Source organism: Caloenas nicobarica, chromosome Z, assembly GCF_036013445.1.
Source record: "Caloenas nicobarica isolate bCalNic1 chromosome Z, bCalNic1.hap1, whole genome shotgun sequence".
Taxonomy (NCBI): Eukaryota; Metazoa; Chordata; class Aves; order Columbiformes; family Columbidae; genus Caloenas; species Caloenas nicobarica.
Genome location: NC_088284.1, coordinates 106,616,343 through 106,642,272, shown reverse-complemented (window position 1 = coordinate 106,642,272; position 25,930 = coordinate 106,616,343). Strand labels below are relative to the sequence as shown.

At 46.2% G+C, this 25,930-nt stretch overlaps 1 protein-coding gene across 13 annotated transcripts in view; it reads right to left on the bottom strand.

The window, feature by feature from the left end:
* Positions 1-25,930, bottom strand: part of NFIA (nuclear factor I A) — a 246,526-nt gene that overhangs the window by 215,386 nt on the left and 5,210 nt on the right. For all 13 annotated transcript variants that reach the window (XM_065657896.1, XM_065657898.1, XM_065657897.1 and 10 more), the window contains exon 2: positions 24,608-25,139. In XM_065657896.1, coding sequence (XP_065513968.1) covers positions 24,608-25,139 — 532 coding nt within the window. The remainder of the gene's footprint in view (positions 1-24,607; positions 25,140-25,930) is intronic.

Genomic DNA, 25,930 nt, shown 5'->3' with positions numbered 1-25,930 from the left:
GGCAAAACTGCTGCGTGCAGAAAATAATTGAATTTTCAAATATACTTATGCCGAAAGAGTCACCCCTGTTCTCCAGAAAGCCCTTAGGAGTGAGGGACAATCGCCAAAGCAAAGGCAAAATGTGTAATTTTGGAGCAAAGAGCCCTAAGGACGGAGGAAACAAACCTGAGCTGTGTAAATGGGATCGCAGCGCCCTGTGCATGCAGCGACTGCAAAACATCTGGCTGGGTTCTGGGGAGAGAGAGAGAAACCAAGATGGCAGGAAAGATTAATTATTTTGTAACTTATTCTGGTTTCAATGAACTTTTCTCTGGTTATAATCAAGGTTTTGGATGCACGCTGGGCGGTGGTAAGCGGAGGTGGGGTGCTCGGGCTTCGGGAATGACAGAAGCAATCAGCCCGAAACCCGACTCGTAACCGTCCCGCAGAGCCTGTTACACTGAAATAGCTCTTTTGCCACTGGTTTAATTAATAAGCTATATGATTGGTTAATTTTATACTGTTCTGAACTTTTGTCAAGGAAAACGAGTTAATTTTGGAGTGAACGGGTTTCATGCAGCAGAAATAATGAACGAACAACTTTCTTAAAGGTATGGGCTCACAGCTCTGCTTTGCTTTGATTAAACCCCACGTTGTTATTACACAAATAATGTCCACTATTGATAAGACTCCTTTACAGCCAAAGAATCTCCCCTGTCTTCAAAACGCTTTTTAAAAAGCTATTAAATACCCTGCTCCCATCCCAGGGTTTTACACATGCAAATACACCCCTAAATAGTTTTAATTCTCTTTTTTCCCCCCCCGCCATCTATCTCCCTGCTTTCCAGATGGACCACCAGCTTCCCACCATTGCCAGCAACAGCTTGTGTATTGTTTGTTTAAAACAAAGATGACGCATTAAATATCATATACGATGCGAGGAGAGGGGTTAAGGATAACGCCCTCGGAACGACACGCTGTAAAAAGCCCGTCTCGGCCCATCGTTTGAAAGGTTGGTCCGTGCAAAGGGAGACGGGATCCGGCCACCCCCGAGGACCCCCGGCCTCCAGAGAGAGTTAAACTTGTGCGAACACTCTCCAAATTATACAGGCTAACCCAACAATTATGTCATTTCATTCAAACATTCATTCACCCGTCATGTGCCCAGATTAAACAGTAACACTTTGTTTGAAACATTCTGCTGAAATTAGCAGACCAGGATTGCCTTCACCTATATTTAAGCACCCGGCCCCGCACCGAACGTAGCCTGGCCTGAACTCAGGCGGGTTTAGGCAAGAGTTTAGCACTTTTACATCAATCAAACCCATACTTTTGCATGTATACGTGATCATTAGATTTGTGTTGGTAGCAATACCTCTACAGAGATATATTCACAGGGATATGGAGCTGCAAAGATTTAAAGGAAAACTATGAATCTGAGAAGAATTCATGAATCGGAAAAAATTACAAACCCGAGAAGAGATTTATGCTTACTTATAGCCCCTACAAAAAGTATTTGCAAGCTGTGACAAAATAAAACCAACGTACAAAAGCTGTAGCTTGGTCAGCGTGCTGCGGTGACAGACTCAGAAAATGCAAAATCTTGAGTTTTGGGCTGGCAAGTTTTTTACCGTTTCTTTCTTTAAGGACCACGACCCAGGACGCGAGCCGGATTTTAATCACCGGGCTTTGCTTGAAAGCGGAGCAACAAGCAAACCGAGAGCAGCTCGTGTGTGCTCGTCCGCCACCTCCCAGCCACGGGACACGGGCACCCCCAGCACAAAGCGCAGCGGAGGTCGGAGCTCCAGGACGCCCAAGTCTGGCGCCGACGCCAAAATCTGCAGCGCTACCAACATCTCCAAGATGCCAGTTTGCTGCCATCGGCTTTGTGTGACAGGAGAGAATAGCAGGCAGATTGCGCATCTAATGAGGCACACATATTGGAAATCCACAGCGGTCTCTGGAATACATGTGGATTTGTCTAAAACTCTAAAATATGGCCTGGATGGTGTCCTGACTGCCAAAACCGCAATGAATTCACTGTTACTGTCACTAATCTCCATGTATGTTACATATGGTTGACATTTTTCTTTAACTCTCATATTTTTTGCATGCGTGTGTATATAAATAGGGGAAGAGGGAGGCTGGGAGCAGGCAGACAAACAAACAACCGGCTGCCATGCACAACGTTCCCATCAGGCACTGGAAAATTAGTCTGAAATATGTTATACGAACCCGTAGAGCCCCAAAAAGCCCGTTTTCGAGCGCGGGTGCCATCTGGGTCCATCCGGGGAACCCAGGAACCTTCCTGACGTTGGGTTAGAGCGTGAAGTCCGAAAGGGCGGCTTGGAGCCCTGCTGAATCCAGTGGGAACCTCTGGGGATTTCAATATGATACGGGGCACTTCACACACTTCGTGTGTTCCTTTGGGTCCTTATTTTAGAATATTTAATTCATGCTCTATCTTAAATAATCTGATATACATATGATACATGTTGCCTTGACCGCCTGATCGCAATACGAACCCTTCCAGATGCAGGAATAAACCTCCTTTTATTAACAGTGCAATATTACATGGCGTGCTGGCAGAAAAGTCGTATGTGAGCTAAGAAATAATATTTCATGCATTCCTTCTACTTTCTAGGCAAATTTATGCCAGATTTTATTCCACTCCAGCGTTGCTTATCTCTGTTTCAGTGCACTTCTACTAAACAGTAGGTCAGCTGAAAACTTTGTTTACCGCCTGAGGAGAAGCAAATAGTAGTCATGCATGGTTGGCAGGGGCTTGTGCTGTGATATATTCACTGCTGTTATATGGCTCATCATATAATTTAAGTCTACTGTAAACAGTCTATTTATGATACACATCCCTTTTGGACATGCAAATTCTTTGGCTTGTGGGAACAGCATTACGATTACGGGTACGTTCCTCCTACCAAGCCATTGGTACGTGTTAATAATGAAGTGAACAGGGTTCCAGAAGAGGAGAAGACCTCTCTTAATTTTCCCTTTAAATAAACTCAGCAAAATCTCAAGATAGCTATTGCTTTGATGGTTATTTCCACTTGCTCCCCTCACCTTTTTTTCAAGTCTAGCTGTTCCTAACAGGCTGTTCTCTTTGGACGTCCTATAGCGATTTGCTTTTCTTCTCTGTTGAAGCCTTAACCTCCCTGATGATGCTGCAGGGACGGTACCCACAGCAAAAAGAGCCTGTTACCCCAATGTTGCCCGATGCTGCGTACGAGCCCTCTCTTCCTCCTCCGCATGGTAAACCATTCATTGTTTTTATTCGCCTCCTTTATATTTGCCACTCAGATTTTGTATCTGAAGCCGCTCAAGCAGACACGCGCTATGGACCCACGAGCAACCCCCCGATTGTGGGTTGCACCTGGTTTTGGACAGAGAGACTGCAAGTACCTTTGCCAAAGGCAAGAAAAACAAGCCTTTATCATTGATTTTTTAAAAAAATTTTCAAAGCTCAGTAAGAGGTCTGGGTTGTCTAAAGCCAACGCTTCTCATAAAAAGTCAAGCAGTGACTTTCTACGCGTGTGCCGGGGGAGAGCAAATCTCAGAGCGTTCCTGAAACCCCACAACTGGGGTGGGTCCTACCACTCACTCCTCAAAAACTACCCTTCTTCCAAGGCTTCTAACAGACTTCCTTTCTAAAGGGATGTGTGGGTGGCAAAAAGCACTGGAAATCTCTGGGTGTGCTGCAGGTGCGTGTGGACACGGGGGCAAGAATGTCGCCAGCCCCGTCCAGCAGAGCAGCCCTGCCGTGGTCGGAACAAGGACAGCATTCTCCCGGGCACAGCGTCCATCTCAGCAGATGGGCAGCGGGGGAGTGGGTGCCATCTACGTCCATTTTCGAATGTATCACATATATTTTATAGTTTGCTACGTTTCAATAAGCTCCTACGTCTCCGTTACACTCTCCCCCACGCTGGTACGTGTATTCTGCAAACCCAGAACGACGGCGATGGGGTAACATCAATATCCGTACTGCGGCCGGGCGCCGCACAAATACACGGTGTCTGTGCTCTGGCAGCTTTAAAATCTTAAGCAGACAAATAGAAAGAAGAAAACAAACAGCGGCACTCCCACTTTTATTCCTGAGGAACCATACCATTACTGATCCAGTTAAATAATTTGCCCGAGGCCACAAAGACCGGCTGTGGCGGAGCTGGGAAGGGACCCAACCCCTGCACATTTCCAGCCACGTGCTTTAACCAGTCCAGTGCTTTCTCCTAGCAAACATTACCATATTCAATACTTTCCTAAGTACTTTTGAATAATTGTAACCACCACTTACTTTCATCTGAGTGGCTGCGAAAAGCTACATCATCCCTTGGTTTAATTTCTTTCCCCGAGAAGAATTGCATTTGAAAAGAGCACGAGCAGGTCTGAACCTGCTAATTACACTACAGTACCAGGATGGAAAAAATCATATAAAGGTATTCCTGACATTATATATGCTCTTGTCAGTCAGGGCTTTGAAAGAGCCGGAAAAAAATGACTACGACTTGTTCAAAGTAGACCTTACAAAAACACAGCTGGTCTTTTGACTAGTCGTAGGTATTTTGTGGCCATTTCATGATGAGAATAGTGGTTAAAATCTGTCACAGTGGCGGTGCAGCAAGAGCTGGCTTGTTCTTCACGGGATTGGGCTCATCTTCAGAAAAGCGAGCTACGAGAAGAGCATGAGGAAGGGACGAGTGGAGAGACTGATACCTGCGACGGCTTCTTAGTGATCACACCATTGATATCAGTGATTGATTAAACTAATCCATGTCCTGTGAAAGGCTATAGGAGAAAGAAAAGAAAAGAAAGACAAGAAAGACAAGAGAAAAAGAAAAAGAAAAAGAAAAAGAAAAAGAAAAAGAAAAAGAAAAAGAAAAAGAAAAAGAAAAAGGAAGAAAAAGAGAAAAATAGAAAAAAGGAAGGGAGGAAGGGAGGAAAGAGGGAAGGAAAGAAGGAAGGAAGGAAGGAAAAGGAAAAGAGAGAGAGAAAGAGAGAGAGAAAGAGAGAAAGAAAGAAAGAGAAAGAAAGAGAGAGAAAAATAAAGACCCATAATGCGTTTTTATTTTGCAGAGCCTTGATTGTAGCAAACTCACTTAAAACTTGCTCCCTTCTCCCCGTCCGTGCTGGGAGCCCGCATGAGAACAGATTTATCAGCCAGAAAAAGGGGCCGCATTCAGCCTTTACCGATCCGTATGTTCGAATGCTGGAAGACCAAAGCTCAACAACAAGCCGCAGTATTCATTAAATATCAGCAAAAAAAATTATGGCAGGTATACGCCTAATTTAAATCATTTAATGCCATGCAATTTATGCCAAATAACAAAGAAGAATATCGCATGATGCCAGTTCTTCTGATTAATGTGATCACGCTTTACATTTCTTTGGAGCTTCTCCTAATGAAGGGCAAGCAGAAATTTCCCCTCACTAAACACTTTCCAGCTCCGCTCTACTTTCTAGCGCTTTCCCTTGTAGCGCACATCGTTCATTTTGCTGAGCAACTACATTCGCTTCTATTAGGCAGCTATTAATTACCTACCCCTAATGGCAAGGTGACAGTGCATCGCATCGCCATCGAGAAGAGCAGCGCGGAAAGTTCATGAAGAACCGGGTTTTGAATAAAAATGAGACTTCTATCTACATCTTCTCCTTCTTGAGTGAATTGTATATGGCATGAAGGACCCCTCTGCCCAAATGTCCGGGGCTGGGATGGGAGGGCTGGTCCCCGGCCACTCGGGATGCTGAAGGAATCGCTCCCCGTGCTGCCTGACCTGCCCAGCTGGATGAGGATCGCTGCTGACAGGCATCCCAGGGAGAAGAGGAATAAGAAAAGAAGAAACAGAGAAACCCAAAGGTCCTCTGGAAAGGAGGGGAGGAAGCAGCCGATCCTCTTCTTGTCGCATTTGCGGACAGATGTTCTCAATATCCCCGGCTCCGAAGGGTAGGAAGTGGTGAGCACAACTTGAGGAGGTCGGGTACTCTTGGCAAACGGCACCGACTTGTTTGGTTTTTTTAAAAACTTTCTGAAGGACTAAAATGAATAGTGGTTTTAGTGGTATTTGAATCTGTCCGTGGCATCTTCCTATCTGCTTTGGGGATCTGCTTCCTCCCAGTGCCCCGGAGGGAGAGCCTGGCCGAGGGAGCAGAGCTGGTCTCACAACACGGCTCTGCATGAAACTCAAGAAGACTCCGAAAACCCACACCTCAGATTGAGCCCTTACACATTTCCAGGGCAGATGTTGCAGGGACCGACAGACTCGTGTGCTTCTATTCATCCCCTACAAGCACTTTTCTCTTTAAAGGCATCTGGGGTCTGTTCTGCCATCGCTGTGCGGGGATTTATGTATGTTAGTCCCATTAGTGTTAATGGTAGTTAGAACACATACAGCAATTTCTCTCATGCTTCAGGAGGAGAGCAGAGCCTTATGGATGAAAAGTTTGCTATTAAGGATTCTTAATACAATGGAAACATTCTGTCTCTTTTAATTGTAATTTACTTCTAAGTGTAACCGCTCTGGGTTGGGAAAACCAGGATTCAGTCCAATTCAATTATGCAATTCTTGCCACCTGGTAAGCCTTGTTATTTTATAAAGAGTACTGTAGTAGAACTGGCAGATTCATTCATGTTCGGAGCATAAGCGCCGTATACTGTGTAATCACCAGCTCATAAAAAAGAGTGCAGCACGAAAGTCAACCGCTCAATTATAATGCAATCTTTAAAAAAGAATATGCAAAACCCAGATTCATCTTTGGTTCAGCTGGTTTACGATTATAAGTTCACCGTGATCTTTGCTTTGCAAAGCTTTTCAGGATAGGCTCAGCCTCAAGTTAAAACCGAGCTCAACGTGATTCACTCCGGCGCGTTTCAATCGATCAGCACCTACTTGCAGCCGCCGGCTGATAATCTGCATCCCGCGGGCGCTGCTGGGAGGGGATGCTAAATCGCGGGGATGCAGGAAGAGTTTTATTGGGCTAATGCACATTCACTCTGACTTAGCTAATGAAGCTGCAACGAGATAATACGGGAAAGGAAAATATGGCCCCGGCGACTGGGAACGCTTTCATTAGCACTGACAGCCCGTCAAAACCCTGTGCCACCCTCCGTCCCCGCGGGCTAATGAGCTTCCCCACATCCCGTCCCCGCTAAAAACCCCGAGCATCGCTACGTTTACTGCCCCTGTCAATGACTTGTGCATTGCCTTGCATACACGCACTTGCATTTTTTTTTGCAGCAAACAGTTAATAGGTATAGAAAAGCAGCAGGACTGGCCATTGGACGAGTTTTAATCCATCCAGGGTAGCAAGTGTCTGAGGGAAAAGTTTCCCCTTGTCTTCGGCAGCCTTGGCCTAAGCCCTGCCAACCTGCTCTGCCCGCAGCAGAGCGACCAGGAGTCCGATGCCCAAAGGAGACGGAGCGCAGGACCGGGACTCACCCACGAGCACTGGACGCTCCTCTAAACCAACGCCCTGAAACCGTAACGGGAAGATTACTTGTGGTTTTAGTAAGAAAAGAGTATCTAAACTTTATTTTGCAGTTCGCCGCCTCTGCATTTCTGTATTCCAAGATAAGGGCAAAAATTCGCAGCAGCCTCGGAAAGTTCGAAAACACTTGGAGAAGCCAGGTCGGCTCTGCCAGGGGAGGACGAGGGGTGTCTCTGCCCGTCATCGCTATTGTCACCGCTGTCATTTGGCCTCTTCACACCATCCTACAAGCCCTCCGTCCCAGGATGAGAACTTTCAGCCCATACTGGATGTCGGCTCTTCCCCAGTCCCTGTCCCAGCCGGTGCAGACTAAGCCGGGGTTTGCAAAGGAAAGGGATGAGGGACGCAGAGCCGGGTTTTACTAATTCCAGAAATAGTCTGTGGACTCCCCACCTGACAGTTCTGCGCCTCCAACAGCAAGAGCGGGATGTTTTGAAATGTTGCACCTTGTAAACAGGAGAAGCACAGCCCGATCATAAAAACGTAGAGTATTAATTAATAGTATAACTTCAGTTTGTATTCTAGGTCTGACATAATGAACCTGCCAATTTTGATTGCAAAGTGAAAACTCATCTCTTTATTTTGGACAAATAGGGTTAAGCTTCTTAAGCAATTCTTTGTTGTTTTGACTTCAACAATTTATGCAAATGAGATGTTAATTAGGGTAATTGTAACTTAAATTATGCTTGTGTAAACCTCTCCATTGGTAGGAAAGTGTGGGAATCCAGACAACTGGTATTTAAAGCAGCTGTACTAACTCACTTCTGAAAGCAAAGCATACCAAGATCACTTTCATGTCTTTACAATTTGTTTTTATGAGGTGATAACATTTTTACAAATACCATCATTTTTGCTTTTTTATATTGTAAGTGACAGTCTGACATTTTACAACTGGCTTATTGAAAACAAGAATTGAGCACTCTCGCTGTAACGGACATTAACTGCTCAATAGAGATTCACATGCTAATGAGGTGAGAGGGGCTCCAGAAAGTTTTGATAAATGCGACACACACTCTAACTAGCAGTGAATGTGAGTTGACAAAGAACATCTACACCAGGGTTCAATAAAATGTAACCCTTTAAATTAATCATACTGGCAGTATTTAATAGAATGCACAACAATCTCTTTTCTGATGGCTCTAAAGCAGAAGAAATGCAAAGTCTCGACAAATGAAAGTTCCCACATTTCCCTCTTCACACTGCTACTTTCTTTCGAACTTCTACAATTGTTAAAAAAAGGTAGTTACTGTAAATAACAAAGTAGGAGGCTTAATTGTTTCCTTCTTTTAAAGCGGGATGCTTTTCTTCACATTTATATGTCTGGATTCTATTGAGCAAATACCCCGGCTCGAAAGATTGATCATACAAAGCATCACCGATTGCCCTCGGAAGGAAATTTAAGGATACCATATAGCAAAGAGCGGCTTAAATGACCGGTTGTCTGTCGGGCCTTTTTTCAGCCCAACTTGGCCATTTTTTCTTTTCACTAAATATAGCTTGAAGGAAAACACGCAGCGGCAGTTGATCACAAGCAGAAAGTGAAGTTGAGGGGCTTCCTTCCCACCAAACTCCCCAGATTTTGCCACGATCTGCTCCAACCAGAGGCAAAACTGGTACGTGAGCTCCAGCATCAAAGCCCGGGAGGTGCAACATTTTTCATCCCTGTTGCCTTGTACGTTTATCTTTTATTTCCCCATCCTGCCAGCCCCGATCCGACGACGCCGACCGCCACACGTGAGCTCGCGAGATCCCAGGAAATCAAAGGCCGATGGCAGCCCTTGCCTCCACGCGTTGCACTGAGGTGTTATTTCTTCCTAAAGTGACAATCCCTAATACCCTTTTTGGGTTCAGCCCGTTTTAATCTTGGCAGGAAGTGTAAATCTGTGCGCTCAGCAGCGCTGCCGGCTTGCTGGCTGTCAAAATTTTGCCTCCGCCAATGCTTGAGAGGTATTCCTGTCATTTCACTGGGGTAGGAGACGTCTCCGTCTGACATACAACATCTCCCGAAGGAGCGCGCTATGCCAAAACGTACCCTGCTTGCAAAGTTTCGGTAACTCAGACGCGTTCTCGGCAACTGCTGGGTGGCTACACGCAAGACGAGCCCGTCGCAGAGGAAGGAAAATACCCACGAAGGAACCCAGACAAAAAATCCCCCACCCATCTCCCCAGCACTTTTGGGCTTCGTGAGCTTACTCGGGTCCATTTTAAATGGATGAGCAGGCGGGTCGAGCCCGGTGAGGGGAACCCAAACGGGGCTCCGTGCTCCCCGAGGGGTGTCGGGGGCTGATCGGCTCCTCTGCCGGCAGAAATCGTGAGTCTGGAAAAAAGGAGCGAGCGGAGGAAGGCGTGCGGCGGCTCAGAAGTGGCCATTTAGCCAAATTGCATACCTGTGCTGTGTCAGCTATATGGGAGATTCATCTCATTCCATTGGTCTAATGGATAGCAATTGAATTTAATTAGCAAAACTACTTTGACTTAGTCTCATACTGTGCTGAATGTAATGAAATCTTTCTCCTCTCTCTCTCTTCCCTCTTTTTTTTTTTCCCCCTCAAATAAAGAATGTCCTTAACTGCATTCCGCCGTTAGAATATTAAAAGCTACATATGTTACTCCTAAGGACAGAGTACAGTCATCCCCTTTCACAGGCTTTAGATTTAGTTATTGTATTACATAACATAAAATAATTAAAAAGATACTTCAATAGTTACACACAGTATAAATTCAATTACCGCGATGTCTCCATTAAAAGCACTTTTATAGTATGAATAAAATGCAAATCCTCTTTATGGATCAATACCAGAAACATAATTCTAAGTTCCATCCTGAGAAGGAAGTTAGCCTTAATAAATCATCCTCCTAGATTCAAAAAAAGAAAAAAAGTTTTAAACGTATGTATTTAAAGGTAATTCTCTAGAGAAGACATGATACTCCTATTTCTTCTGGGCTCATTTTTTGACGGCGAGGTTCACGGGCTGCGCCTCCCGCTTTTGTACAGACCCGGCCACGGAGGAGGATGCCGAGGAGAAGAAAAGCCCTGGATTTATTGAAACGCCCCAAATCCGGCAGCAAGAAGTTTGCAGCAACTCGTGTCCCCCCCGCCGAAATAAAGCGTAAAGAAATTCCTCCGGATGGGTTTGGAGGGAATATTACTACCAAGCCTAACTTTTGCCTGGCCGGGCACAGCAAGACAAGTTCCTATGATTGATTATGGTGGTATCTCTGTATCTCTGACTTTGAACCATAACCTTTTTTGCACACAATGACAGTTGGGACCTACCATTTGCCATCTGTAGAGATGGTGGGGGAGAAAAGGACTTCGCTTACATTAATCAACCAATTAAGAAGAGACTTAAACAAAACACTAAAGCACAATAAAAACCTGACTGCTTAATAGCTTTCTACTTTTAATAGTTGCCTTCCTGTAGTCTGCTGATGGGAGTAACATCGCTCTGCCCAGTCCCTGCCGGGGATGGGGCTCTGGATCCGGGGCTGGATCTCAAATGAAGCTGAGGGTCCTCTGCTCTGGGCAGGACAAACTGCCCTACAGAAAAAAAGAAGAAAAAAGTTTGGAAACACAAGCTGTAAATCACGGCCGTCCGACACGGCCAGGCTCTCCCGTCAACTGCAATCATTAGAGAATTATTTTCCTGAGTGTAAAATTAGCAACTAATCAAAGACACAAATCACCGCTTCAGTAAGAATTAACCTTTTCTTTCAAAGCTCAGGGCAGCATTGAGAGACCCCATATATTTTGTCGCTGCCCCCTCCCTCGCGGTCGGCAGCACATCCCGAAGGAGAGGCCGAAACAGCGGCCGAGAGCAACTCGGAGGCCGATTCTGCGGGTAAAACCACTGTTGTGGAAGCTGGCAGAGAAATCCGGGTTTGGGAAGCGGACTAGGAGGAGGGAGACCTCCGTGTTTCTGAAAAGCACCCTCGTTTGCACCTCTGGCTGATGAGGTTGTCGTCGGCGGCTGTTTGCGAGGCCAGGACTGGTCCCAGTAAGAGGTACCAGCAGCATCTCCAACAGGCGCCCGTTTCTGCTGCCGCTGGGTACCCACCAGTGCAGCCCTCACATCATCTCTTGGACTTTCCTACTCAGCGAGGCTATAGTAGAGCACACGTTCGCGCCGATGAGAAAACAAAACATTTATTAGAAGGAATCATCTTCCAACTCCAGGCATTTCATACATGCCCAGATATTGCTAAATCGTCCTTTCACCATGACCTGCAAATGAAATGGGCTGATCTCCTTGTAAGAGGTGAAGCGTATTTACGGACAAGGTGTACAAAAAAAAACCCACAAACATCTCAAGATCTGATCAGCCAAGAAAACATAGTGTTACTACAATACATATGTTTTCGCGATATTTAATAGCTGAAATCCAGAACAAATTTGTAGAGGTTGGCCAGGATGGTCTCTCCATCCTCGTGCTATACGTCTCTTTGTCTATTGTTCTTTTTAATACATTGCATCTGTAAAAAAAATTGCAACCTACTTTGTACAATTACTGCACTGAAGTCCCAAGCAATCTATCAAGTTGTCATACGTTTTCTTCACATTAAACCTCTTTAAATTTTTTTCTCTTTTTTTCTACATTTCAAGAAAATGCAGAAGAAAATTCGGTCGGCCCAAAAAAAGGCACAGGGAAACATGGCATTTATCAAGTCTGGGAACAGGAGGAGTTTGTGATACCATGTCAGGAGAGCAAATAATCCCCAATGTGGCACGTTAAAGATTTGGAAGGTTCGTAAATCAAGAAAATTCAAAGCATCGATAAACCTGCAACCAACAGGGCTTCAGAAAAATCCCCTCTGGGCAGGTTCTTCTTATGGAGGTTTCCTGAACCCTCTTTTTGGAGCACATGAAAAGGGATGCTGAGGTTGGGGATGGTCCGTGTCCCCTGAGGGAGGGACAATGACACGGCCGGGGCCCGTGGGGCGGCCGGACACAGGGCTGGGTTGGACTATTTATTATTAAGGAAAGCGCTTTTATCTGTTGGTGGCACCCAGAAACAATGAGCAGGAACACGAAGCAACGGGTGGGTGAGAGACAATGCGAAGGGAAACCGGGATTATTTCAGCTGGATGAAATGCCGGAGGGGGATTATTTTGCCTATTAGTTCAAAAACTCTCCACACCGAGGTCTGCAGCATTTGATGGACTATCGCTACTTTGGAACAGTGTGCAGAAATGCGCAATTTTGCCTTAATTTCTCCGATAAATGAGCTCCGTTACAAGGGATGAGATAAAGCTCTGCTAAGGATGGGAAGATGGGGATCCCTCTTCTGTGAACTACAGGGAAAAAATTTACCTCCAAGTCTCCCTTTCTCCTTTTTTTCCTTCATTGCCTCCTCCAAAAGAGGCCCCGGTGGGGTCAGAGGAGCCTCAGCATCCCCCAGGTACCGCAGCCAGGCACTGGTCACTGGGTACCACCACCTTCACGACCGTGAGCTAATCCAAAATCAAGGCAAAACATCAAGTCATTTGCCTTCCAAGGTTTTGAAACACCCAAGCTTTGCTCCCCAAACCCGGCTTGCGCCACCGGTCCCACTTCTTGCAGAACAAAGAAATCTGTTCAGGCTCCAGGAAATCCCACGTGTTACCGTCACTAATTCGAGCCCAACTGCGTTTGCGGTATTGTCAGGTCTTTAGGACGATCCCGCGCCATTCCCAACGTAGGGAAAAACCATCCGCTTAATTATCTTCTTTAATAATTCCATGGTATGTGATTTATTAAACAGACTCCTTATTTGTAAACAAAATCAGAGCCACAAATGTGTGAAGAGAGTTGCACTTCCTGGCTAAATAAGAGGCAGACAAAGAGCCCTAATGATGCACCAAAAATGCCAACCAAAAATGTACTCTTTAAAAAGATCACCAATTTAATGCTTTTTGTATTTCATTTATCAGCCATGTAGTCATCATTCCCCTCCCTACCACCATCTGTACACACTTTCCCAATAGACCATCACAGCTGTCCCGTTTCTCACACAAACAGTACCTTTTATACGCTTCCCAACTGTTTTTAATAACTGTTCTGTGCACAGCACTGTACTTCCTTTGTTTTCTTTTTTTTTTTCCTTCTTTTTTTAAATACGAAAAAGAGATATAATCCAAACAAACAGGTCATCCCAGCAATCAGTATAGGAAGGCAATTAAAATGGTAAATGCTTCCATGGCCGCTGACCCGTCCTCGAGCCGCACCGGGGTTGGAAAGTTCCCTGGAGAAGTTGCTAAGGTAGACGAATCTTGTTCAAAAAACAACGTACATGAGCAAGACTGTCTCAGAAATCCTTCATCTCTTCTAATAAGGAAATATGCTTAATATTAGATACTGCTTGTGCAGCCAGAGAAAGTTTTTTGAGGCTTTCCAAGGACACCTCTCAACTCAAAGATACCGCTACCCTGTATTTCAGAACTGCGTGGACAGAAACATCCCGTTTTTGTTTCAAACTCTGACTCATTTCACTCTTTCCAGCGTGTCCTGACTTCGTACCGATGGTGTTTGTGCCTCCCCTACGCCCCCCTCGCTGCCGGGGCCCCGGCGCTTGGTGACCCGCAGCGGGGACGATGGCACCGAGGGGTTGAGGACACCTCAGCCCCAAAGCCCGCACAAACAAAATCGCTTGCAAAAAGCAACAGCGGGGAGAGATCCGGCCAGGAACGGAGAGAAAAACGGGACTTTCTCAGCAACTCACCTCAATGGAAAATCTGCCTGACCGAGGGGACTTTCAGGAACAAAAACTCTACATATAACACTTCTATTTTCCCAGGGCAGTGCCCACAGCATCCTTCGGCACGCTGCGGGGCCATGCGCCCGTCCCACCCCGTGGCACACAAACCGTCCCCAGCCGGGTCCCCACCTGCACGAGGGGCACACGGAGAGGTCCCCGCGCTCCCAACGGGACCAGATAACCCGGTTCTGTGCCAGGAACGGGATCCCGCTCGTACCGGCCCCGTCCCGGCGGCTTCACGCCCGGGACTGCTCGCTGCCGAGACGCGTCTCACTGTTTTACAGAACGGTCTATCCCTAAAGATTGTGCGAGAGGAAAACAACGGGCCCACCCTCAGTTCTCATCACGATTTTGACCTCCAGTTTTTGACCAGAAAGAGAAAAGGTGTCCGTGTTTAAAGTGGGTGTTGAACATATTATTTTGCCTATATATATATATATCTATATCTATATATTGGACTCATGTAGCCACATCACAAAGAACAGGCACTTTGACAATGCACTTTGGAGATGTAAGTGTGCATCTCGAACAGCACCGAGCTCCTGGCCGAGTGTTTATAAATCCATCACCAAGGAAGAACTTAAACCAGAGCTGGTGAAGCTGATGTCCTTCTCTAAAAAAAAAAAAAAATTGTTTTTTTAAATATAGTTTTTTAAGTCTTGACCACAAAAATCCCACTTCTTACCTGACTGCCCGGTGTTTTTCTGTGTTTTTTCCAAGTTTTCCAGCAATACCAACCTACGCTCACAAGGGTTCGACTGCTATCAAGGCTGTTCCTCCCACGGCCAGGCGAGCCGGCGGTGAAGCTTTCAAATCAAATGATGTGGGATTTACTTTCTAGCTCGGCGACAACTACTTTTTGCTTTTTTAAACACAGAAACAAATGTAAATAGGTTTGTTGGCTATTTTTAATGAAGTCCTCATCACGTCAGGAAAAGTCCTCGTCGTCACACAATGAAAGCATTGCAGTGGCTATCCTCCCTAAAAGGGATCCCAACAATAGCTGGGCTTTAGAAAAGCATCCTGGTACAAAGAATTCATTCTTCTGATTTACTTGAAACTACTTTGCCTTAAAAGAAAAAATAAAAAGAACTGAATTAAATTTAAATTTTGCCCTAAGTTTCCAGCATCACTCAGGGATTTGGCCATTTTCTTCCATATCGAATTAAAAGCATATTGGGTAAAAAAGATCAGACAAAAATTTTAGCGAATCTCCTTAGGATGAAATCTGATCGGCAATGTATTTCTCTATTAAAATCTCTAGTAAGTGTTCTTCTAGACAGTAAACATAGCAACTATCTAACTTGCCTTTTGATACCTTTAAAGAGGTTTGTCCCTGTTCTTTCAGTGCATTACCAGGTATTTTGTAACACACACATTGACTTTGAACACAGAAACAGTAATTCAACCAGACGCAATGTTTATTACGGAGCTCACGCAGCTCATTATCTGTCCCTCACACGCAACACTAAACCTGTAGATGCAGAAAAACACAACGTGAACGAGGTTGTCTCGACACTTTGCATTTAGTTCTTCGTCCTTTCCTTCCCTCGAAACCTTCAGCAGACGCTCGTCCTGCAAACCTTCCCCTCGTCGACTGCTCCGGCTTAACACTAGTCCGAGCCTAAGCGGGCTGTATGGAGATGCCTCCCTGTGATACATTTCTCCCAAGTTTGCCAACGCATTTTGCACCTCGTGACGATCCCCACGGCCGTGTGGTGGGTTTCCCAGCCTGAGGAACCTTCTTGCTGTCCCATCGTGTGTCACCGAACGTGGAGCGACAGTGGCAGGGACCAGGAGAGGGATGCACAGCACAGAGGTCGGGGCAGAGCAGGTCTGGACTTTTAGATACTGATGCTATGGGCGTGATATCAGTATGACAAATGGACGAAACCAAGGAGCAAGAAAAAACACTACCCACACTTCTGTGGCTAGTGATACACTGCCCTGTGATGTTTTTAAACAACATTTTTACATCCACCTCCAAAAAAAATGAAGAGCACCAGCGAGTTACATCTCGTCGACCAAACAAGCGCCTGGTCCCACGTTTGCACAAACCTCTCCGGCACAACCGGCTCACCTGGCCGAATAACCCTGCCCTGGACACCCACCGACCCCACGATAATTTAGTGCTTCACTACAGATACATCTCACCCCAAAACACGAACATGCTGAAACATCCAATCATGTTCTGGCAAGCATGCAAAAAAAAAAAGCCCATGGCAACAAAGACGACAGCTTGCCAATGGCAGCTGCTGCACGCACACACAAAATTAAACTATATTCTTCTGAAAAGGGATATTATTGTGGCATTTGTTTCCCCTCACCCATCACCCTCACAAAATAAAGGGGGAAACATCAACATGTATCAAACATTAGGAGAGGTGGATTAAAAAAGAGAGAGAGGCGCTGCCCGGAGGAGGGATGGGATGGAGAATAGGGGGTTTAACAGGAGATCCAACTGGGATTGGGGCTGGATGAATGGAAATGCCCTGAAATATCGGCTCACCTATGGGCAACGTATGGCACACGCAAGTAAAACATCCAGCCTTCCTATTGCGGGAGGCCCGCGGATGCTGAATTGCATCAAGTTTGGTCAAGCCGGCTCTCGGCTATACCACAAACCTGCACACACACGCTTATATACGTGAAATAGCATCTGATGATACCTGTCTCCGCTCCCTCTCCCCGATGCCTCCTGTGCTGCTCTGTGCTGCACGAGATCACCATCGCCTCTCTCGTGAAGATAAATGTCACATCGGACCTCTGACATCATGTATTCGCCAAGTAATTATTTTTGATATCATAAGAGTTGTACAGGGTGCACAATAAAATTAAAAAGTAGAAAGCAAGGTTAATAAGATTATGGTGTTGGTATAATAGGTAATGCATTTTGCAGTATATCCTTAAATCTGCCCTCTCAAAACATAATTAAATAACTGTGATTTATATTTTAAAGGAATGCAGACATGCAGTGTATCCTCCTACCCACATATGCTAATTGCTTTCAGCCCCTAAAAATCACACAGTTGTTTGCAGCTTTTCAATCCTCATGTGTAAATAACCCGACTCGGGTCCAAGTTACGAACAATAAAGTCCAGGAAACTTTTCGGAATAGCGTGTCATTAAACCCGTCTTGATTTTATCTCGCTGACCTAATGGCACTGATGTGCACCGAAGCCTGTGGGGAAGGAGGAACGACTCTCCGGGGCCTTTCGCAGCGGCCCCAGAGCCGACGTTCCAACTCACCGCGACACCAGGACGGTGCCCGGACCGGAGGGTGGACATCGAGGACCGCAGAAGGGACCGAGACCCCCTGAGGAGGAACCGATGGATGTATAAGCCCAGGATGCCCCCTCGCCGTGGGTCTGCGTGCATCGCGGCGGTGCAGGGACCGCGGGCGACGCACGCCCAGGCGTTTCGCTATAGGTAAAACCCAACCGCGCTCTCCATTTCGTGCTCGCACGCCAGAGCCCGGCACACAAAATGGAGGGCCCGTGTGTTTTACGGGCAGCGGCTACAAATCCAGCCCGAATCCACCCGCGCAACGGGAGCCACATCCTCCTCCTATGTGCCGAGCCACGATGATGCCGTGTGGAGCGATGTTAGCTAGAAAAATTTCCAAAAAAAAAAAAATAAAAAAAAAAAAAATAAAAAAAATATATATATAAAAAATATATAAATATGCTGTTATCTCTTCGAAATTAATTGCACTGCGAGCAGGGGATTGGCCAGGGCCCTGCTCTTGCAATTGGGAATAAAATGCTGCAATCTCCCAAAAACTTGCTGGGATAAAACTGCCCCGCACATCACAGGCACCCTGACCCGTGTGCTGATCACTCTTTTTGGTGGCTACCGTAATGCGGGGGATAATTAGCAATAACGAAAGATGAAACGAATGAAGAGCATCCCACGAACGGAAAAACCAAAGCGATTGAAATGAATTTTAGCCCACTGACAACTCTTATCTACCGAGAGCCCTCGCTGTGGTAAGGAAATCTTCAGGGTCGGCTGCTGTTAGGAGGCTAAAATAATTTGCCCTGAATTTACAGCCTGTAATTTAATCAGCAGCTCCAGCCCCTGTCTGCGCGGAAGGGAGCGGGGGCAGAGCCGGACCCGCGGCTCCCAGGGAGGATGCCCCAAAAGCCGTCCCGCTGGGACAGTCCCCAAGTCCCAGAAAGTCCGTGTTTGGGACACGTGTGGCAAAGCCCTGGCTTTTGGGGACGGATTCGGGATTTGCGGAGTTTGTTTGCTGGTTGCGAAAGCCTCGGCCGGAGCCTGAACTCGAAGCACCGAGGAGGAGGAGCCGCGAAGAAGCTCAAGGCACGGAAAGTAAGGGATGCCCTTTCCTTTACATCCGAATGGGGAGAGAATACATAATTGTAACAATAAATAGCAGGTTTTATGAACAATTAGGATGCCACTGTCTCTTTGAAGGGTTTGAAAAGCTGACACGATGTTTTGGGTTCTCCAGATTCAGCTTTGAGGCCTCAACCAAGAGAAACATTCAGCCCCGCTGTGTACAGCAGTGACCACAACAAAGATTGTGGTTTCTCCCACACTCGCCTTAAATAGATCTAAATTAATGCTATTCATCATTGGGTGGAAAAAAAGGGAAATATAAAAGTGCAGTCGCTTGTAGACAAGCCAGCAGCGTTGGGCAACTTTCTTACCATTCAAAAGCTTCTCCTGCTTCTGCACCTCAGAGCCCGCCGGGGCAGGGAGGTGTGGAAACAGCACACCCTTATATCATCACCTGGAAAACATCCTGGGCATATAAAATACGCCTTCATCCCGCGTTTATTTGTTGTTGCTGTTGTTGTTGTTGGAGAAAAGGGAAAGCTAAACCACATGACTGAACTCCTGCCAGCAGTTCGTGATAGAGCAGAGCGTCCCGAGTGCCGCACCAGTTAGTATCCGAATTATCACGGATACTCACCGGCTCAGTTACAACTGCACGGGGACAGCAGTTGTCCCACCTAAATCCTGCTTCTGTCAGCTCCCGCCCTGCCCGTGGCTGCGGAAAGCCCTGGGGTTCGCTCCCCGAGGCGCGGAGCATCGCTGGATGCAGATTCTCTCCCCGCACCACGCGGGGGGTGCGGATCGACGCAGTCGATTTCAGGCGGGCGCGTGAAATTTGGGGTGTCGAGGAGCCGTGGCTGTCACCTCCCCACCTCTCCCCAATGACATACAGACCCGGGCTCCCACCGCTGACTTTTCATGGGCACCTTTTATGAGGCTAAAGCGATGCAAAAATCTGCCTTCTCCTGGTATTCCTTCAGGGCAGAAATACCACGAGATGTCTTAATTTCGCTTTTTTCTCTTTAAAACTATAGGTGTCTCACAGTGGTTGAAATTAATGGAAAAAGGAGAAAAACCACAAACCTATGAGCCCCCAAACATCAAAATCTCCGCTGAACACTGAGCTGTTCAGGTTCCCCTGGGCGTGCGCAGGGAACGCGTGTGAAATACCTGGCGCAAAGCTGGGCGAAGATTTTTTTGGTAAACGTAAACCGACTGCCCAAATGCATAGAGACTAGTAATGTCACAAACAAAACTTAAAGGCCAATTTTGGATGTACGCTGGAAGAACCACGGGCTGGAATTAGGTTTTCAAAAGCCTTATATACAGAGGGAATGTCACGGATGCTTTAAAAGTCTTCAGATACGTGTAAAAACAACATATATATGATGTATTATCTCCACAGAACAAACACCATTTGAAATGTGCCCCTTTTTAACTACCATTATGGGCTGTCTAAAGAACATTTTGGTTGAAACTTGGGAGGAAAAAAAAAAAAAAGCCCACTGATCTTACACCTGCTCTTTAGCAGTGGGAAGTGGGTTCTCAATCTGTTAACATGACCATCTGGCCAATCTGCATATCACGGCTATCTGGATTACTGTACGATGGAATGACAATAACGTAGCCAAAACAAAAGTAAAATGCATCAAAAACTAACAGTAGCGCGGCCCTTCTGATTTTTAAATTAAATAATAAGTGTGGTATCACAGCAAAGAGAGAAAGTCAGCTAAATAATTAAAAACGAGCCTTCGCTGCGGCATAATTAAGTAAACAATATGGTGTGTGTTCCTATACGAGCCGGCGATAGTTTCCAGCGTCGAACGTCCCACTTTTGCAACGCAGCTCTCAAGAGTTGGAGCCGCTGCAACAGCTTTTTTGGGCGACGCGCGGTATCGTCGGGACGCCTCTCGCATCCCCGCAACGCGCCAAACCAGCCGCGGCTATTAACGGGATTAATGCGGCAACAATCAATACCAATCGTACTAAAAGACTACATGTACCTTTCGGACTACCTCTGCCGGTATTTTGGCTGTCTGCAGCCGTTTTCTGCATTAACCGATCTCGGGGTTATTCCCATCGATGCCTCTTTGCGGCGGTGCAAGTAGAAATATTTTAAATCAGACGATGGGAACGTAAAATGGGTCTGCTTAAAGTTCAAGGTCGTGTGCTATATACTATTGCCCAGGCAATTACCCACAGAGCGTATTTAGACGCTAAGTAAATTTTCGCAGCCGCAGGAATAAGATCGACTCCTTGCATCTTCGCTGGCTTCTATTTGAAACACGAGCAGAAAAATGAGCTCACGTAAATAAAACCCTATCCCCAGGTTTTCCTTAAATTTGGGATTTTTAAATGTCCTTCTGAAAGATTAAAAGATTTGCTCTGCCACAAATACCTCGCCGGCTTAATTCTCGCCCGAAGCGCATAATGTTGGCCATCCAAAAAAATAAATCGGGCATCGCAGCATCGCCTCCTGGCCTGCCAGCCAGCTCCGACCACTGGAGAACTCTCTAAAAACTGTGACCTCTCACTAAATTTAACTACTTCCACTGCCAATCTCTTCTCCAATCTGATCACATTAGCAGAAGGAACTCCAAAGCAGTAAAAAAACTCCAGAAAGTTCTCGGTTGAGTGCCTACTAATGAACAAAGGTTAACTTTATCTAAAAGGTCAAATGCCTGGTGGCTAAGGTTGTGACCTTAACAACTTAAATTGTGACCTTGCCACGTGCCTAGTATATTGTAGATTCTGATACAGATCATCTGGTAAAGGACCGGTCATAAATTAGCTTTACTGTTCGACTCCCACAAAGAAAACGGTTTGCCACAATGGTTTCCAACTTGTCATTTGATACAAGCAGAGAATAAGTGAAAACTAAAAAGCGAACCCAAGTTCAGGGTGTGAAAACGCCGCCTGCTTTTAGTTAAGCAGATTAGAAACTGCAAACTGAGAGCAATACTCTAGATTTCAATACATTTTTTGGTCAACCTCTAATTCACAGAACACTGATCTTCCTTTCCATTCCCCCCCCCCTTTTATTTTTTTTACTAAAATGACATGTAGTTTGCCTATTTGCATATTTTTGTTTTCTCTTTCTAGCCAGTTCTTAAAGAGAATAATTGATTTCAGTCGCTTTGTAAGAAGCACTATTTAAATCTGTGCACATGTGTTCCCTTACAGATGATAGTGCCTACTGAAGAAAAAGCGTGGATTCAAAGCAATAATTATTGTACATGTTTAGAAGGAAAGGGACATCTCGCTGCTGAAGTCATCTCGAATAAGGGCATCGTGGAAGAGCATATTCCCCCCCCAAAAAAGACGACGAAGAGTGCTAAAAAAAAATAAAAGGAAGAAAAAGAGAAGCGAGCACTATGGGTGAAAAGGTCACAATGGTTTTGGCACGTATCTTCAAGCACGTTTCGGAGTCTGTGCCTCCTGCCAATACTGGCAACTTCTCAAAACTTTTAAGGAGGTAAAAACATTGTTTAGTGTTTACAAATCTTCTGTACTATAGCAGATGCTTGTCAAATCCGCTATATGTAAGTTGACCGGCCCCTACCTAATATTTGTGCCGGCGACTTCTCCCTTATAAATAAGCGGTCCATACATTTGGGGAGCGAGGTCTGATGGAGTTTGAGACAAAGGACCCTTAATTTATTTTTTTTTTTTTTCTTTTGTGATTTTCCTGTTGCGCACCCGGCACAAGCTGCCATTACTGCGGGTCTGCGGGAACCAATGGCTGTCAACTTGGCCAATGTTCAGGTGTAACAAAGACTGCTGGGATACATCGGAGCGGGGAAAAAAACGAGAAAAAAAGGGGGTAAAAAAAAGCTAGCCTATACATGAGGCTTTCGGTACACCTCTGTGAAGCAATATGGATGGTGACTACGCTGTGCTACCTCCCAAAAAATCATTTTGTCCCCCTCCCCGGTGAGGTTTAGCAGGGAATACGCCAGCGCAGGCGACTGCGTCGCGAGCACAATGCGATGCGTGCGATCAGCAAACAACGGCCAAAAAAGCCAAGCGGTGAGGTCTGCACGAGCACGTTACCGCTAACGCAAAACCGCGAATCTAACCCCCAAAAATGAGCCTGAGCCTCGCACTGAGTTTCCCCGGCAAACGTCTAGTCCGAAGAACAATTAGTGCAATTGCTGCCTGTTGACGATGAAGGCAGAAATAAATAAGAGTTCGCTATCGAGGCTATTGTTTGCCAACAGCATGCTGATAAGATGGTATATCCCTAATCACAATATTGAACTTTAATAACGTCTATTGCCCAACTGTTACAGCAGGGAGAAGACCCCTTCAGGCTCCCTGGAGCACTTACACCCCTGGGTTTGGTCCTTTTCTCCCCATCCTACATTTTTGTGACCCTACACACAGGCTAAACCAAGACCGTTGGTTTCTATTAACAACTTCCGCGCCTGGCAGAAGCTGCTTTTCATTTAGGAAACACAACATGGACCGGTATTTACTGGCACCACTCTCTATATAAATCTAAATAATAAAAACCCGTGCGCCATATAGCAGTAAATGGTGGTTTTCAGCTGTATCGAGGCACTTGAAGCACATCGCCCCACTCCGATGTGCAGAGAAGGAAACTGAGGCAGACAAAAGGGATGTGGGTCCCTGGTCTGCCCAGGGCCGGTGATGGAGCAGGAGGGGTCCTGCACCACCCCAGCCCCAACCTCCCTTTGGTCAGCCATTAATTGGTAATCCTTCCTTCACCATGCCCCATAATAAAATCGCAGAGTAAATAAATCATTCTCCACAATATTTGCCTACCTCCCCTTTTGCCACAGACACGCAATATGACTTACCACCTCGCACCGAAGTGCAAAGTAAATTTCGCAGCTTATCTGTAGGAAATACCGTGAGGATACTCGAAAGTTATTTCTGAACAGGGATCGTACCCGTAAAAATCACAGCGGCAACACCGCTTATCGCAACGAGCGCTGCGGGGATTCGGCACAGAAAAACTTCGGGGCTAGCCAAAACTTTCCGCAAGCCCCTCCAAAAGAAGGTGGCATTGGGAACGCAGGCTCCCACTGCTGCAATTCGCTCCGTTTTCTTACCAATATGTATTTATATAGTAGCAGTTTCTACAAATATGATTCCTCTCCGCTCCTCTTTTTTCCCAGCCTGTCCAACCCCTCAACTTTTGCAAGTTAGGCTGAAATCCAGGAGGACCTATACATACTATAGGTGAAACCCGGGGCTCAGCACTTCACGTGCGCACATTTTTCTGCAATATAATCACTCAGGAGAGGTACAATAGCACATTATTTTAGCCAGCCAACCTGCTACCCATCCTCTGAGCACACCGAGTCGCTCCGCAGGCCGGGCGTACTTTGCGCTGGAGTCAGAGATCTCAAGATTTTCGCTTTCATCACATGCAAAAAACCATCTCAGCCTCCCCCATAAGCACAATATTCTCAAACCAGGAATTTGCTCGGCTTCTACGTGTATAAATTGCGGTATTTCAGGGAGGTTTAAACACCTCCTTTGCCCCATAGGGTTGCCGGGGGTTTGTTTTGTGGCTGCTCAGACCTGATGGCCGTGTTTGCTACCGAGGGACTGTCTTCTCCTTCCCCTCTGAGCCCAGTCCTGTGGGATTTATATTCCCCATCCCCATGGGGTGAGGATACCTGGTACTCCTGACCCACAGGCCTCAGGGACCTGCAGCCTTCTCAGGATACTTTGTGCATAACATATACAAACTTTTCTTTTTGTTTGTTCGTTTTTTTACATAATTAAAATCTATCTGCTTTCCCCCAAAATCAGGATAAAGGAAGCTGCGTCCCTCCTAGGACAACATTTAGCATAACACCTGTGAAAGATGCCCAAAACACCGTTAACCCCAGGAAAACAAGAGCCACTTTTATGCGGCTGCACCTTAAAAACCCATGAAAAGGAAAAAAAAAAAAAATTAAAAAAGAAATAAAACCGGGGGGAGTTTTGGCAAGCCCCTCGCCCCGGGAGGGCGACCACCAGCGTCCCCGCTCCCTCCCCACGCAGCCGCCACTGGGGCACGGCGCCCGGCCCCGAGATAAACCGAAAAGTTGTAGAAGGTGGTATAGAAAAGCACTTACCTGCTGCGTGCACAAAGTATGCCAAATATAAATCGAGTTCCTTAACAGAAACTCCTATATGGTGGGGCTGTACGCACAGCCCGGGGTTAGAGCACTGTGGGGACTTTACAAGGCGCTCGCCATCAGTACTTTCGAGCGGAATACCTTTAAATAAAATCACCATAACAAGGTCCAACCTCCAGACCTTATCTGCCTGGCGAAGGCAGTCAATTCTTCTCATCTTGCCCTTCTGGTCTGGATTGGAAAGAACGCAACACGGAGGCTTTTTTCCTGTGACTGTGAGAACAAAATCCTCCCGAAATTCAGGCCTGATATCTTTCCGGAGCTTTGCCAGAAGTCTGGATGCCCATTTTTGCTTTACCTCGGGTTTTTCACTTAGCAGTTCGTCCTTCACGGCTCTCTCTTCCTCTTTTGACATACGTTTTTCATGTTTTTTGAAGTATTTTCTTTTTCGGGCTTGCAGGTTGAACCACGTGTACGCAAACGCTCGGACGTGAGGCAGAAGTGCTTCAATGAAGGGATGAAATTCATCCTGAAAAAAGTTACAGAGAAGGGTCGATGTCACCGAAACCATCCACAAAAAAGCCTCCAGAAACGGGGCTTTCGCGAGGGCGCCGAGGTTTGCCGGGACGGTGAGAATTAGGAGGGTGATTATGTATTTTACGGGCTGTGGGACTCGCACCCCTCGCCGACCGACCCCGCCGCATCCCCGCTTCACCTCGCGCCCACCCAAAACCTCCGCTCCCACCCCAAAAAACAGGGTCCAACTCCAAACAAGCGCCCAGGCGAAGACTGTGCAACGATCGGGGCCCCTTCCCCCAAATTCCAAATCGCCTTAAGAAAAAAAAAAAAAAAAAAAAAAAGGGATAAGCAGTTAAAAGCGAAATAACCCGGCTGCGAGTCCACTGTCGAGCGCGTATCTCCCTTTGCTCTCTCCCTGACCCCGCTGCTTGCGGTGTAGCCAGCGTTTGCCCGCCAATTTGGCAAATCCTAAACATTTGGATGCCAATCAATGTTTGTATGGGGAAGCCTAAAGTATAGTAAAACTTTCCCTAAGATATATTTGGAAATAGCAGCAGGCAGTATAGTAGAACGCCAGTAGAGCTGCGTGTACAAACACAATGAAGGGTGGTTTTCTCTGCGTTTCCTAAAGGGTGAGGGGAGCAGAAAGCAACGCGGCCGGTTTGGAGATTTATCCCGCGTGCGCAACAAAAACTAGCACGAAAATCCTAGAAAATCCAAGAGTGACAAATTCAAAAAAAAAAAAAAAAAAAGTTTGGTTTATAGTCAGTCAAAAAGAAAAAAATTAAAATCTGATAGTCA